Source organism: Ictalurus punctatus, chromosome 7 (assembly GCF_001660625.3).
Source record: "Ictalurus punctatus breed USDA103 chromosome 7, Coco_2.0, whole genome shotgun sequence".
NCBI lineage: Eukaryota > Metazoa > Chordata > Actinopteri > Siluriformes > Ictaluridae > Ictalurus > Ictalurus punctatus.
Window position 1 is genome coordinate 13,010,100 of NC_030422.2, and position 16,637 is coordinate 13,026,736.

At 36.7% G+C, this 16,637-nt stretch overlaps 1 protein-coding gene across 20 annotated transcripts in view; it reads left to right on the forward strand.

Moving 5' to 3' along the window:
* ank2b (ankyrin 2b, neuronal) overlaps positions 1-16,637 on the forward strand; it is a 175,457-nt gene that overhangs the window by 71,555 nt on the left and 87,265 nt on the right. For 6 of the 20 annotated variants that reach the window (XM_053681254.1, XM_053681256.1, XM_053681248.1 and 3 more), the window contains exons 1-2: positions 3,875-4,391; positions 13,401-13,502. In XM_053681254.1, coding sequence (XP_053537229.1) covers positions 4,278-4,391; positions 13,401-13,502 — 216 coding nt within the window. In that variant the 5' untranslated portion in view covers positions 3,875-4,277. Of the gene's footprint in view, positions 1-3,868; positions 4,392-13,400; positions 13,503-16,637 lie in introns of those variants that run through there. The other 14 variants (XM_053681244.1, XM_053681246.1, XM_053681247.1 and 11 more) reach the window with 9 other exon arrangements.

Below are 16,637 nucleotides of genomic sequence, written 5' to 3' on the forward strand. Positions count from 1 at the left end.
GTAAAATCATCCACATCTGGCTCTGTGGATTGGGCTGATAATCCAGCTGTTTTAATTCTAAATTAATGCTCTTTCAATCCATTTGTGCATTGGACAGTAATCTGGAGAGCATTATGCAAAACAGCAATTTGTGCATTTCTATGTACATCTCTTAAAACTAATTTTATAGTACAGAGTCTGAAAAGCATTTTAAAGCATACATTCTTATAATAAAAAAGGGACTATATAAGATTAAGTTTTTTTTTAATCGATTTATCCTACTAAATCGTATGCCATATGTTTCTTGTAAATTATCAACAATACGCTTGGATTGTATTCTGGTCATTTTGTGCCTTTGGATAAATGTGTCTCCCAAATGAATTAATACTAATTAATTACAGATTACTATTATTTATTTTAATCTTAATTTTTTTTTTAGGACATTCTTTATAACGAATGTCTAATTTATGCCTTTTGTAAACGTCATTTTAAAATATCTTCAGTTCCAATTCCATACAGTATATTTGTCTTTTCTAATGCACCAGAATGCATGATGTGTCCTGCTTAGGTAATCTCCTTCCACCATGCCACAGCTAGGCAGTATAGGCAGTGTAATACAGATTAAATGCTGAAACACAGTAAAAAAAAAAAAAACACACACACACACACACACACACGCACACACACACACACACACACACACACACACACACACACACACACACACACTAAGCTCTGCAATAAACTCTTGTAGTCCAGCTGTCGGAGTTGCTATGGCAACATAGCCCCTTTTTTTTTTCTTTCTAGCCACTGTACAGTAAATGATGAGGACTGCGGTACTCTTTGAAGTCTTTCAGATAGTCAAGGCAAGAATATATAGTTGACATTAATAAATGTGTGTCAAATATGTACCTAGTCCATTGTCTTAAGAATTTTACTTAAGATTTAAGATTGTAAATGCAGAATGCCTACTGACTGTTGTTTGCAAAACCATATGATGGTTTCCAAAGTGTTTATGTTTGATAGTAGCAGTAATATAGAATTAGAAATGTATCGCTTTGGTGCCTCGAAAAGTAGGATCCACAGAACAAACTCCAGCCCTGCAGGTTTGTTACACCACACCCCTGATGATTATGTAATACAATGCTGCTGTACAATTGTGTGATCATAGCCATTTAGTCATTAGCACAGATGTTTGTTTTTTTCTCGCAGCAGAAGAGTACACATTTTTTCCCACCCCCACCCACCCTGGCACGCGGTTTACCACAGATTAAACATGTTTGTGTTCTGTACCTACCTAAGGATTAAACTCTGCTTTTTGGTTGTAGTGTGAGAAAGAAAATCTGGAATGCTCTCAGGATAAATCACTGCTCAGACTAATTGATGGAGTGGTCATTGTGGTCATTTGTGGAGAACATGTGGAAGAGTCATGTGAGTGATTGGTGGTTTTGATTGTTTTGTTTTTGGGTCCAAGTGCTAGCATAAGGCTATATCATAGCATGCTTCCTCTATTCAAATGTTACTGGTGGTTGCTACTGCATAAGAGTGTGTTATCAAGAACTGAAAGAAGATAAATGAATGAAACTCTAAAAAAAAAACCCTCTAATAAACTGACAGCTGACACTTTTCTCATAATTAGATTTTTCCACTGCCTAACCCTACATTCCCACTAGCAGGCAACAAGTCACTTGTGTGTCTTGTAGTTTGTAGCATAGTGTTAATTATTGTTGTCACTTATGGAATGTATAGATTAGCAGAGCAAGCTAGCTACAATTATTATAGTCCAAATTATTACTTCCAAAGTTTATTTTACTTCCTAAATGTCTATACACATTGCAAGACAGATCACATATGACCAGATACTATAAGATGAAGATGCCTTAGACAGTAAAAGTAAACTACTTGCAAGTATGAACTAAAGTTGAGAGTGGGGAATTTAAGAAACGTTGGACGTTACACATGTTATCGGATTGGTCCATTGTAGTATTTGAGGCAGTCGTTTGGATTTGTTGTTTTAATGTGACACACCTAATTTGTATGGAATTTTTTTTTAAAAACTCAATATAAATGTGAGTTGCCGTTCTCTTGCTTTGTTGCTTACCACTGTCGCTGAAATTGTGTCTTGCATGTACAGTACAAATGAATAGAAAATGAATGGTTGCTCTGTTGCTTTGTTGCATGCTAGAGTGAATGCATTGTGAAAACAGTTTAAAAGACAATGACTCAGGCCATACAGGATTTCACAGAGGGTTTTTTTTGTGATTGTTGTGGCCAAAAATGTTTGATATTGCTGCGTCTTTTTCCAAAATTTGCGATGCAACTTTTGTGCTTTTTTGTGGAAAACCACTTGAATTGGCGAAATTGCAATCGCACAAAAGTTGGTGAATGAGACACGTGAATCGAAAAGGGTTTTGATCGAATGTGCTTTGTGATGATGTCATGACGAGTCTCGGCCCAAATCTGCAGAAAAGCTGCGGTAAATTTTTTAAAATTGCAAGCGCCTCTGAATATTGTGGAGTTTGCTTGATTTTGTTTTTATTTCTGCAGAATCGTGAAATCCTGGAGAGACTGATGACTGTGGCAATAGAGTATCAGAAGAAAAGAAAACAAAGTCTAAAATTAAATTAATTTACTAAGATGCCTGAAGGAATCTTTGCTTTATATAATTTCTTAGACTTCTACACAGTACCCTATTTAGGTCAAGAGAGTTAGTGTTTGTTAGCTGGGTCATGTTTTGCAGTCTTTCAGTGTTAGGAAGAATGGGGACATTTAACTGCTGTAGCTTTGATAAATCATACCACATCTCAAGAGAATACTTTATACAGTACATTACACATGAGAAGAGTCGCTCTTGGGGTCGAAAGCTAAATGAGTTGCAAATTATTGATCATGAGAGTAGGATCAATTGATGTGTTGGGGGCTGTTTTTGGATTCTCCTGAATTGATATTCTACTGCTTGCACCAGATCTCATAACATTAACTGGGTAGTGTGGGAACCATTGTACTGTAAGCATTTAATTTGACTTTTGCTACTGCAGAGGAAGAGAGTTCTGGGTGGCTTCTGCTTTGTGCTAGATCGCCAGGCTGCCCACTAAAGAGTGTTGAGTGGGAGTTAGTAGTATACTCATAGTAGAATAGTAGGAATGAGATGGGTACGTGGTGGGTGTGGAAACTTCATCACTAGTGATGGGAATTTACAGAAAGTTAACTCGAATTAAAGTGGAGCTACAGGCCTGTTCTAACATTTGCATTTACTTAAGAAATGTAGTACTCATGATAATACAGTTAGTTTGGAAGAAATGATCATATCCTCTAAGAGCTGTGTTTTTGTACATGTACTTTTTTTGGGAGACTCATTAATGTGAACTTTGATTCATCAGCTTCAAATCCTATACATGATTGCTGATGAGTTATTGCACTTTAGAAGATTGTTGTAAAAATGTAGTCATTTTGTTTTAAAGTCTTGAAAGAAAGCAAAATCCCAACAAAATCTAGAAACGATGACGAATAAAACAAAATAGACAAAATAAGAAAATTAGGACAAAAATAGCATTCTCGAATATGCTTGTCTCTTGTCTATAGTGGCCAACACTGCGATTACTGGAACATTCAGCACACGCTGCGATCAGGAGGTGCTCTTTCACGATTTAGTCATCATTTTTGTCATTTTCAGCTCTCTATGAGCTTTGCCTATTATGGAGTTTGGTGAGCATCACTTAATGTAAATCAGCTGTGTTGTGAACACACGTTTTTGCATTTATCGGTGTTACTGAAATGTTTGTAAATCTGGTGGGGATTTGGTTTGTTCTGCGAAACCATTTATATACAACTGTACCAAAAGAATAATAAATAAGGCCCACTGTATACATTTCAATCATATTGCATTACTTTTCCCATCACCAGGTACATTAAAGGCATGATTGCCTGAGTTGTACATGGTGACATGGCATTGTTGTCATCATTTAGAGTAGCTCCTGGGTTCGGGCCTTTACACCAGTCCCTGTACACTCCTGTACACTCGCTTGTTCCAAACATACCACTGACCCTCCATTCACATGCATAGTTGGTGGGTGTAAAAATAGCTGAGGCTCAAATGAACAGTGAGGAAGCCAGCAGTAGATGGTCATTTCTGTTTATGGAAGTAGCTGGATGTCACACTACCAAATAAACAATGAGTAAAGTGGCATGGTGCTCCCCAGTGGGACACAAGACTGGAGCTTAAGGAGTATTAGTTTAGTATTAGTTAGCATTCACTTTGCTTGAAACTTGTAATGGCATGAAGTTCAATTGTACTTGTCATGGGCAACACAGCAATGCATAAAATGCCCAAGGAAACGGAGGACAGTCCAGAACGGGATAATCCTTATTCCATTAGTGATGGTTCTAACCAGAGCTGGAGCACTGAACACTTCGTAAGAATCTGCAGATTTACATCTTCGTCGGTAAGAATCTGCAGATTTACATCTTAATGTCATGACTTGGTGTTTTGGACCTCTAGTTGGAATCACAATGTTACATTGCCCACTTTATGAACTATACTTGCACATAATATTCACCTTTAATCTTTAAATAAATCTTTAATCATTTAACAACGGCTCCTTGTTGAGTTTATCTATAGCAAGATATGACTGACATACTTCCATACCAATGTTGTGCAGATATGTTTTACGGCTGTTCTATTCTATTGCTTTTTTTTTTGTCAGCCTCTCTGAAGTGGTTACATGACTGAACAGCTGGTCAGATTCATACAATTGCAAAATGGCGCATGTGCAAACACTCACCTCCATTTTTGCCTGTTCATATTTCCTGCTTGAAAATCTCACCTGCAGTGTACAGATCACATAATCTGACTGTAGATTTCTGCAGGTCTGCAGCTTTCAGATGATTCTCAGAGTGCCAATCAGATTTCTTAGATACAGTTCTCATTCAATTGGTTTGGTAGGTTATGGAAAGAAACTTATATTATGACTGCTATATGACTTATATTATAACTTATATTATGTGATACATAGATGCACCAAATTCCCACATGACAATATACTTTCCTCAGAATAAAACACTGTCTGACAGTATGGAAGTGATGTGACCAGATACAGGTAGACAGAGGAAGTGTATGTTGAGTCTTATTGTAGATGTCTAAAACCCCCTGTTTGGAGTAGGATGATTTAATATGAAGATTATTGTTTTATCGTTTGACATTGTTTCTCAAAATATACAAAAGTATATACTCTAAATATGTGCTGTCATGTTAATTATTTATCATTATTTATTACTTATTAAGAATTCTCTACTTTAATGCCCCCTTACTGCCTACTTGCGGGTGGCTGTGACTCAGGTACTAGAGCGGGTTGTCCACTAATCGTAGAGGGCTGGCGGTTTGATTCCTGGCCCACATGACTCCACATGCCAAAGTGACCTTGAACAAGACACTGAACCCCAAGTTGCTCCGCTCTGCTACCATTGGTGTGTGAGTGTGTGAATGGGTGAATGAGACACCGTGTAAAGCATTTTGAGAGGTTAAAAAAGCGCTATATAAGTGGAGACCATAAGTGCCGACCATTACTTTGCTGCTAAAAATGAAGATTTTTCTTCATTTAGAAAGGTAAGAAAGCTTTTGGTAGAAACCTTTGGATTCTCTGAGGACATTGCATTGCGCACATACTCATGTGCATGCCTTTTGTATAAGTGGAAGTTTAAAAGTGATATCCGTTAGGGGGCAGGTCAGGGCTGAGGAGGCATCCCTGGCTGATGGGTTTCCATGTCAAAGTGTGAAATGTAGGATTTTATGCAAATATTATTTGTCACTGTCGAGAGCCATGGTGATATCCAACAAATGTGCACACCTCTTTATCCTGGTCAGGGTCTCAGTTGGAACTGGGGTGTAGAAATTCCTGGGAATACTGGACACAAGACAGTAATAAACCTTGGATGGGGCACCAGTGCACTATAGGTAGTGAACTATAAAAATGCAAAACAGAGACTAATTTAATTTAGGAAAAGTACATCTTTGTCTTGGATCTGAGATGGATCTTGTTTAAAATCAAAGTGCCAAACTCTAGAGTGAGATAGAATCCCCTAATTTCATAAACTGTATAGTTTTACTGTAACTGGAAAAATGTGTTGGAGGATGGTTGGAGTCAGAGAAAACTCACAGGGCTGCAGGACCTCCATTTTCATTCACGATGCCACACACTACTAAGACACTGACCAACTGCATGTGGGATCCATCTTATATGCAAATCAAATATGCTGCCTTTAATCTCATTTCTCTTAGACCTTGTTGATGTCCAAAGACAAGGAAAGTGGAGTGAGTGCCAGGCTCCCTGCTCATCTTAACAGCCAAACTGTGCTTCAGCCTTCTGGCTGTGATGGGTTGTGACTCAGATAAACTGTCCTCTCATCACATCCTGTGTCCTTGAGGTTGGGGTATTGCTGAAGAGATGAAATCAAGCCATGTCGTGTGGCTGAGTGGTGTAAATCAAACATGGACAATCAATTCATTCCCAGATTGCTCCATCTAGGGTTCTTTAGAAATGTATTTCTACAGTATGTGTATGGCATACAAAGCATTGCTGCAGTATAAGATGCCAACTCCTGACGGAATTATCATAATCAAGTACAATTCACTGCTTCTTGCAGGCTGAAGCCTTTCCATTGGGATTGTTTTTTAGGTTACCTGTTCTGAAGCAGTTAGCCTAAAATTAGGGCTGCAACTTACGATTATTTTGATAATCAATTTAATGGTAGATTTTTTTTTTCCTTCAATTAATCCATTGGTTGTATTTTTAAAAATATATTAACTTCAAATAAATATATTTAAAAACTATTTATTTTCAGCATTTTAACCAACACTGCTACATAACTAGGCTTAATTATATAACAGTTCACTAACTACAATACATCTGTCATGAGAATATTATCAAGTGCGCATGCCAACCAAATGAGACAATCAAACTAACACAAGGTGATGGTATTTTGTACTCTTTTCTGTATTTCAAGCCCTGATTTGTTAAAATTCCAAACAGACAATTCAAAGTAAAGGCAAAGTATAAAAAATATTCTATCACAATATATCACTAACTGAAACTCTCATTTAGCTAACTCTCACAAGCTAATTCATTTAACTTGCCATGTGTGCACGTAGGGCGAATCATTTTCAATGTGTCGAATCCAAAGCTTTGGGGTTGACTCGACTTCGGTAGAACTGAAAGCAGGATGGAGACTTGATGATTGAAACACAAGACATATTAAAAATAGTCAGTATATTGTGTATGCAAAGAATACACAATCGTTTATCATGGCTATCGAGTGGGACAAGTAGTTCTTACAAGCGAATTGATTCAAAAGCACAAATGCATGACTGACTTGAGTTTTGAAGACTAATTGTTGATTTGAGACAATGCTTATTTTCAAACCATTGTGTTGTCATACAAACAACTCACTATTTGACCAAAGTAGCATGAGAAGATATTTTCTGTTAGAGCAGGAAAGTTAGATATATGACCATAAATGTGCAATACTGATTACTCCTAACTGTTCGGAAGACTGATGAAGCCTTTATGATTGTTTCTGGAGAGTGTTATTTTGTTTGTAGGCACCCCGAGCACCCCAAAGGAACTTCAAATGTCATACAGATGGTTGCTGGGTGGCATGTAAACACACATGCTTTAGTGTGATGATAGGATTTCCAGAAATAGATTTGAAATGATGTGCAGGTGCCGCACAGTGTGTGTATGTGTGTATGTGTGTGTACTCAAGATTTTCTGGACATTTATCTTGCCTGATAAATGTAAGTAGTCTAATCAAAGACTTGGCAGTTGGATGCAGTCACTATGGATAATGAACAAGGAACACAAGCTCCATTTTAAGATGGTCGCTAATCTTGTTGGCATAGAGATGGTTCGTTGCACAGGGACATTTTTACATTTATTTATGTCTTTCATTTCTTCAGTCACTGTTCAGGTTTGACTGGTTCCATATATTTTTCTCTTTCAAATGAACCTTTTGCGATATAAGGATAAAATGTCACTGACCGTAATGTCATAAAAACGTTACTTCAGTATGATACTAAAAATGATTCTTGTTATTCATCTCTTAGGCAAGAACACAACTGACCATAACTGCCTTATGGTAGCATATCTGCCCAATCAAAGGTTCTGCTGCCATGGTTTCTGAGTCAGTGGTCTCTGTGGTCACTAGGCAGGGCTTTAGATGTTTTCAGCAATGTTACTCATAGTGAAATGTTGTATTATTCATAACTGCTTCTTATCAGTGAACCGATTAGAACAGATAAATTCTTGGTGGATGAATGTTTTGTGCAACACTAGGCACTCATTGGCCTTTGGACACAATTTTTATCATTTTCATCTATTATATTTATCCTTCTGTTTGATGTTTTTTAAGACAGTGAGGCTCATCATCCAGAAAACCTCAAGCTAAGATAGGAGTGCACCAAGAGAGTGTAGATATTTTTGTTTTTACAGATGAGTTTGTCTGTGTAACAATCTTACAGTACATCTTTTTAAAACATGCCCCCGCCTGCTACACACCCCCACCAATTGATACAGGCCTTAGGAAATAAAGCCAGCCACTACCATATGCACTCTCAGCCTGTGGACCACTGTGAAGTTGAAAGGTTGTAAACTATTACCAAATATCAGCGAGTAATCTGTGCGTTGGCATCCTTCATGTAGTGGAGCCATTGCAGGAGAGTGTGGTCAGAACAGAGGGTGAAAGGACATCCCAATAAATAGATAGATAAGGAAGAGAGTGATGGTTGATGTACAGCACTGGACAGTCCTCATCCCCGCATCATGTCTCACTGTATCGCCTTCTTTTTGGTCTCCACCCAAGGGGCACCCCGTCGCTCGCCTCCATCTGGTCACAGTCACACGACGTACCAGGAAGTGCATCCACTACACACACCTCACATCACCCTACTTGTTAGAATACCACAAGTCTGAAGACAGTCAATCTGATCCCAAAATCCTCAACAGGAAATGATTGTTTTATGTTGTTGGTCCATACTGAATGGCACCAAAGTATATTTGTGCCATTGATCATGACTACATTGACCATGAACACACTAAACCTAGCCCCCTCCTTATAGAGTCATTCTAATCGCATAAACCTTTCAAGTTTATATTAATAAAGTCACTGAAATGACCAGAAAAGTCACACTGGGTTTATTCTTGAACCCGAAGGCTCTCTATAAGTAGAGTGACTCAGATATAACAGTCCTGTGTCTCTGTATGGGTGATATTTTTTCTGCCATTCTTAGGAAAATTATTAAGCTCTTTTGGCTGTAAAGAAAGACATATTACAAAAATGTTATGGAGGTGTTTGGGGACACCTACATAACATTCTGGGGCATAAAACCTTATTTGTTTGCAGATATTTTATCTGTAGTGCACATTGATGATTGGCGGAGGATAATGTATGACTTTGCAACAAAATGCACTGAATATCATCAGAGGGTTTTGCTGCTTTGTCACTGGTACTATTGTGCATTTGTAACAATTCTCTCCTATATTCCACACAGCTAATCTAATCTGACTTCTTTTCATGAATGCAGAACAAAAAAGAAATCATCCCACTCCCTTTTTGTCAGTAACAAGCTGGCTGATTCGTGTGTAGAAACTCAGTTATTTGTTGTGACACATAGAATCTATTTGTTCGACACATTAACTGGAACTTTTTCTAAAAAAAAAAAAACAACATATTTGAAAAAGATTGAAAAGTATTTTTTTTAAACTAGTGAATTAAATAAAGATGATTTTTATAACTAGTTAATTAAATAACAACAGTGTTGTTATGAGGAAATATTTACACAAGATGAACCAGTATTTTATGGATAACATTGAAGGAAGGTTTTGCTTTTCAGTGTGGCATGCTTTCTGTATGACACTAATGAAAAGCAATTAGTTTGGTCATTGTATTTCACATTTTTCACTGTTGTGGTTGCTTAAAATTATATAGTACAGTGAGTGGCGTAGATTGTTTTTTAATGGTGCATTACATTCATTTCTGACACAGTTTGGTCAACATCTCATTACTTAAAAGAAATCCCCTGCTGATTTCCCATTAAAGAGATCAAGTGATAAAATAACGGTTTATCCATAGGTCCATCATTATATCATGTACATTATGTTTTACCTTGATCTGTGAAGTTATAGCAGTTTTACATGTTCTTAACATCTAGTTATGTTACTTATACAGAGAGAGTTATTAATGAATAGGAATGAAATAGATTAGACTAATACAGGACTAACATACACTCATAAGTTAAGACAAAGCAAATTTAGGGGACATTTATGGGCAAAGATGTGTAAGTGGGTTGAATATCACTCTTCCGTGGATAGATATTGTAGCTAACTCTCTTGTGTGTTATCCTGGGACACTCCTGTGTATATACAGTAGCAGGCACAGCAAGGTGTATCCATGCCCACTATGAGAGTCAGACGCTTGGATCCTGGCCCCTTCCGCCACCCCCTCAGGGAGTGGCACCACCAAAACAAACAGGTTGCATCATTCTCAAAGATAAAGTTCTTTGCAAATGTATTTGGGCAACTCTTTTGTGTAAATTGACAATGAGTAGATTAGTCATTAGAGTAAAAGGCCTTCAACATGTGGCCTGCAGCAGTGAAAACCCGTACACCATTAAAGTTGTTAGAATTGTTGGTTTAAACCATGCCTCTCTCTCTCTCTCTCTCTCTCTCTCTCTCTCTCTCTCTCTCTCTCTCTCTCTCACTCACTCACTCACACAGCTGTTTTCAGTAATATTTGTTTTCCTAGATATTAGGACTCATTTGGACTATGTTTTGTTTTTGTTGTGTTTTTGGTGGGTTTTTTATTTATTTTTTTTACACATATATTAATTCATATTTTTCCATTTCATACATAAATTACATATATGTATATGGTCAGAACTGAGAATAATAAAAGCACTGTTGGCCTGAACACTTTTAAAATAATGAATCACTATTATTTGAGATGATCGCTACGGTAATGTGGTAAAAACAAACAAACAAACAAACAAACCAAGAAACAATGAAATTGGGGGGAAAAAACACGGTTCTGATATGCTCAGACGAATGCTCTCCCTTTCTGGATGATCACACAGATACTCTATGAAACTGATGAAAACCATAATTGTTGGTGCAATTTGCACACACATTCAGATTTGATTGTGTGCCCCTTAAAATGAATAAGTGCTTCGTCTGAAGTATTCTCATAGCATGTCTGGAAATCATGATCCATCTGCATGTACATAGCGTAGCCCATGTCTCGTCTTCATGCTGGTGTAGGAATCGCATATTGTTGTGTGCCTGAAATAAGAATGCTCTAATGAGACATAATTGCACTAAACATGATGCATTCACTAATATTTTGATGGAAATTTTGAGTAAATGAAAACCATAAAAAAAAATGCTATTAAAATTCATTTGCATCTTTTGCATCCAAAATATTTACAAATTCTGTGGACAAATTGAAAAACTCTGTGGACACTCTTCTATTGAAAATTCAGACTGTTTAGTCCAGGCATCTTGAGCACAATATCCATTTAGGGGCCATGTGAAGTCAGCTACACTACTCCCACTACCACACTGCAAAAAATCACCTTAGCAAGTGGAAATACCTTGAATATAGTCAAATTAATCTAGTATTTCTTATCATAACAGTACAATAAACCAAATATAAGATTATTAAACTTATTTCAAGACATTTGTATTCATTTCAAGCTTGAAATACATTTATTTCTAGAAAGAAGCAAAATTATCTGTGAATGGAATAAGAAAACTACAAGCTTGAAATGAGTAATAATGTCCAGAAATAGGTTTAATGATTTTGTATTTGGATTAGTGTAATCTTATAATAAGAAATACTAGATAAATATGACTATATTCAAGATATTTTCACTTGCTAAGATTTTTTGGTATACATAACTATAATATGCATGAAAAATGGCTAAATACACACTGCTTTTGTTCATGGATTTTTGAGACTGTCCTGCTGTGCTCTGATTTATAACATACTCTATCCTTTAGTCTATTAGGTGTTTTACACATAAGCTAACCATAATATATCTGCGTGCAAGCCTGTGAGATGAAAGTCAGTACAACTCAGTGCAGCTTGGATCTTTGGCTAATTCTATGGCTTTGACAGTGTCCACTACAAGCAGGAGGACACGGTTTCAGCTTGGGTAGGGATGTATGGTGAATTCACATAATTATGTTTCATGTAATAGTAAAGCTTATGTTTCATATCCAGCTGTTGTATCATTTCCATGAGAAAGCATCAGTCATGCTTATTAATGTAGGCTAGTCTAAATTTATTGTCCTGTCAAATTTGCATTATTAGGTAGGACAGAAAGGGGATTGATTGGAGAAGCTAGTGAAATAACTACATAGCTAACGTTTGCTAGTTTCATAGCCAGTAGCACTTGGCTACCTATATGCATTGTGTGAACAAAACCAGTTAGATAACTTCATTTTTAACGTAAAATTACTTTATTTGTTTTACAGAGCTAAACTAATTTTAGTCATGTTCCTATATATAATGTCCTGTCCACAATGTTCTGTGTCCTGCCCTCCTGCTATTTATGCGCTGCAGCTTTACACAGCATTCATGTGGAATTTAGCTGCTGCTAGGGAAATAACTATTAATGTGCTGACTGTCATATTGATATTTGCATAGTCATGCACTTTTATATATACTAATGTCACCTTGTGTTTTTGGAAGCAGCTGATACAGTAAACTAAGTCCTGCTATAATAAGCAATAATAAATTTTATTGTACAATACTGCAATTATGTAAGGAACGTATGTGATTAGCCTTGCAGTGAATGCATTTTTATGACTTTCACTAAACACAGGAGATGGGAAAAGGCTGTTTTCCTTGTTGTTGAAATGTAGAAGGAATTACTGAGGTCAGTTTATATTTCCAGATGGCTCTGCATTGCTGTACACCATTTAAACACAAGCACCTGAAACAGAACCGTGTGTGGGCATATCTATCCAAATGACTAAGCAAATTATTTGAAAATATGGTTCAAATCACATGATATTGCCTATGTGGAAATTATATTCAAAAGAAATATCTTTGTACCACTGTTGAGTTACATATGCTATTAGTAAAGTATTGGGATGGTAAGCTTAATAAAGTGTGCTTTATTGAGAATATTGAACATGCACAGCAAAATCACCAGTGTTGATTTAACACCCAGAGTGTTGAATTTGCACCACACAGTGTGTATATAAGTCCATTGGACTCAAATGAACACTCTTGGTGCTAATTCAACACCAGGCATTTTACTGTATGATTGTGACAGGATTTCTAACCCCTGATCAATTGGTCAATTTCATATGGTAGAATACACACTAAAAATAACATTTTCTTTTCTTTTTTTTTATATTATCCAGTCGGACAGCAACACCAGTTTCTTACGGGCTGCGAGAGCTGGGAACATCGACAAGGTTCTGGAGTACCTTAAGGGTGGCGTGGACATCAGCACCTGCAATCAGGTGAGTTTGCTCACACAAATACACACAGTTTAATACCTAACTAGAGGAATTCTGATGTTATACTGATGTATAACCCATTAGTAGACTCGTTCCATTCCCCTACCTGAATCCTGTGTTTTAGCTCAATAACCAATCATGCCTAAATGTTTGTGGCACATGCATCAGTCCATCAATCCTAAATGACACATGTGACCTTTCTAGTGAACAGTGAACAAGAGACATTTATCTAGATTGCTTCTTTGTCCTGATTTTAATCAGTTACCAGATTTTTTGTTTGTTTGTTTGTTTGTTTGTTTTTGGTAAGGTGGTTGCTCTTTAATTGTGCTCCTAGCAACATGTTAAAAATAATTTATTTACAAGAATCCAGTTCTTGTGCCTGTCCTGAGAAAAATCTCCAGTTAATAAATGTGATTAGTACATCATTTATATTTACAATCAGTGAAGTAAGTTGTTGCTTAGCAACAGGCTACAGTAACACTTTGTACTAACTCCCAAAGGCCAGTATATCCCAAGGGCATCCTTTGTTTACTTTCAAAGAAGACTGCCAATATAATGCAAATTTGAAGGGAAATTAACCCTTCTCTTTACATGTAGCCTTGCACTGACCTTGCATTTTGGTATATTTAGACTTAAGCACCTTTGCAGATAAAATTGATTAAATGGCTACAATCATATACAGATAATATATCAAAGGACTCTTCTTAATAAAATGGCTGTCACTGGATTTGTAAATCTGTAACATCCAGTTGAATAAGATAGGTCACAAATGCCGGTGCTTAGTTTGTGTTTTATTATGGACAATCCAACAATCGTAATTACTGTCCATTGCGGTGATCAAAACGCAGGCAGGCAATGATAATCAAGGGTAATCCATAATCAAAAATAGTAACACAGACGAGGGATGGAACAGGGAACGAAAACTAGAAAACAGCAGTCACAAATGCACGATACAACCCACAAGACTTCGTAGTGAGACATCGACACACTACGTAGGCAAACGAATGAGTATCAACACAAAACAGGTGAACACAACTGAGGAACAAGCCAGTGACTTGATGGAGCAGAGACAGGACCAAAACCAAAACAAAGACATATGGCAAAACAAGCACATGAATAACTAATAGCAAGCACATTCTGTGCTCTGAGAGAGATCATTTGTGATGTTTTGAAATCAAAATCTCAGTGAATAAATAATTTTTATGTGTGTTTAGAGCTGAATTAACTGCATAAAATGGTGCAAATTATATGACCCACAATTCCAGTGATTTTATTTTTAGGAAAACTTCGAAAGACCAGGCAAGTTCCACCACTTACTCACTCCATTACATCACCTCTGTGCTCATAGTGATGAGCTTAATGATGAGCTTTTTGCTATTATTTATCACTAAGACAGGTAGGGAATAAACCCAAATTATTTTACAAACCTAAACTCATCCAGCCTTCTTGCCCAAGTGCTTAGGTTCTGTAGCCCTTCCTACATTGTAATGACAAATTCAGTAAGATCGACAAATGAATATCTCCAGACTTTCTACCAGTTCTTTCGTAGAAAGCCCCACAAGTGTTGCTCAACAGCTTCCTTCTGAAAGACTCTTCTGTATCTGAATTAATCATAAAATCCAACTCCTCCTCCTATAAGCTTGATCCTGCCCAATCTCCAGTTTCTAAACCTGCATGTATCTTCATCATATTTCTATCACTCCTGTTACATCTGTCCTTGTGAAACCTGGTGTTGATATATTCTCACTTGATCTCCATATCTGCTGATGTGTTGGAAAGAGATACTCAGATTTATATTACTGATAACTACCACCCTTGACAGCAAGTGTTTATTTCCATAGGATTACATAGCTGGTTAGATTTTCTGGCTAAGATCCTCAAAAATGCTGTGATCAAACAGGAAAAGTCGCATGCTACAATATTTTGCAACAAGGTTTTTGCATTTAATATTTAAAAGAAAACAATTTTCCTGGTGCATTCACATAGTGAGAAATTTGTTGCCATGTATTTCATCATTCGTTATTAATGTGTGAAAATAGATAGCAAATTTCCAACTGCACCATGGAAACAGAGTGTAGTAAAAACCAGTCACATGTCACATGCTGACTGAGGGTAGTGAGTGTTCCCTCCTTTCCCGTTGTCCAGGAGTAACCTGTAATCATGTCACTAATATTTTAAATCGTTACAACAACAAAATATAGTAAGGGAAATTTGGAAAGTAGTTTGTTTGTATAAAAGCACATGCTGTTTATCTGCATTTCTAATTGCATATTTGAATGCGTATTTGACCTTTTTTCCTTTTCCATTCACTATGTGGGCGGTGTCCTTGTTCTGGACAGGCATGTGAAATACTAGAACCATGACCTATGTGGAGAGATTATTCAGTCTCTAGTGAGTGAAAGACTCACATGCTGCTCTGCAAAGCCTCAGTCAGGAGAGAATTAAATGATTAGTCATTTAATTATAAATATTAAATAAATGCAATTTACAGAGAGAAAGACATTTGTCTTACATTGGTTTGACGCTTCAAAATGGTTTTATTCCTTTGTTCAAAACATAATTTGATTGACTTCATATTCACTTTTATTTCTAACTGCCATGTGCTAACCATTTCATTTTAAATCTAATGGAGGAAATACTAATCTCCATAACATAAATAAATCTCACCCATCGTCATCATATTCTAATGAAGATTTTGGAGAAAACACACAAAAAACCACAAAAGAACACTTGTAAATACCCCCCCCCCCCCCCCCCCCCCCATTACTGTCATTCCTTCCTATGTGATTTAAGAGTCAATTCCTCTGTCACATATCATGCATTGTGATCAATACATCCTCACATAGGCCTCTAGCTTTGATGTAGCAAATTAATCTCTGCTCATAAATCTCGTGAGGTATATATCTTTACCTCCGGTTATTTTTGGTGTTAAGCACTACACAGGGACTCACTCCATCATGGTTACCACAAATATATCACTCATTTCATCAGTTATAGTTCCTCTGAAAAAAGTCATCATTTCATTATTACAATAGCACAGTAGACTTGCCATATTCCATAAAGTTATTACATGTAATTACAGTTTTTATTAAGATATCGACTATTGATTTGTTAGTGATTGCTGTAGTCAGAACAGTC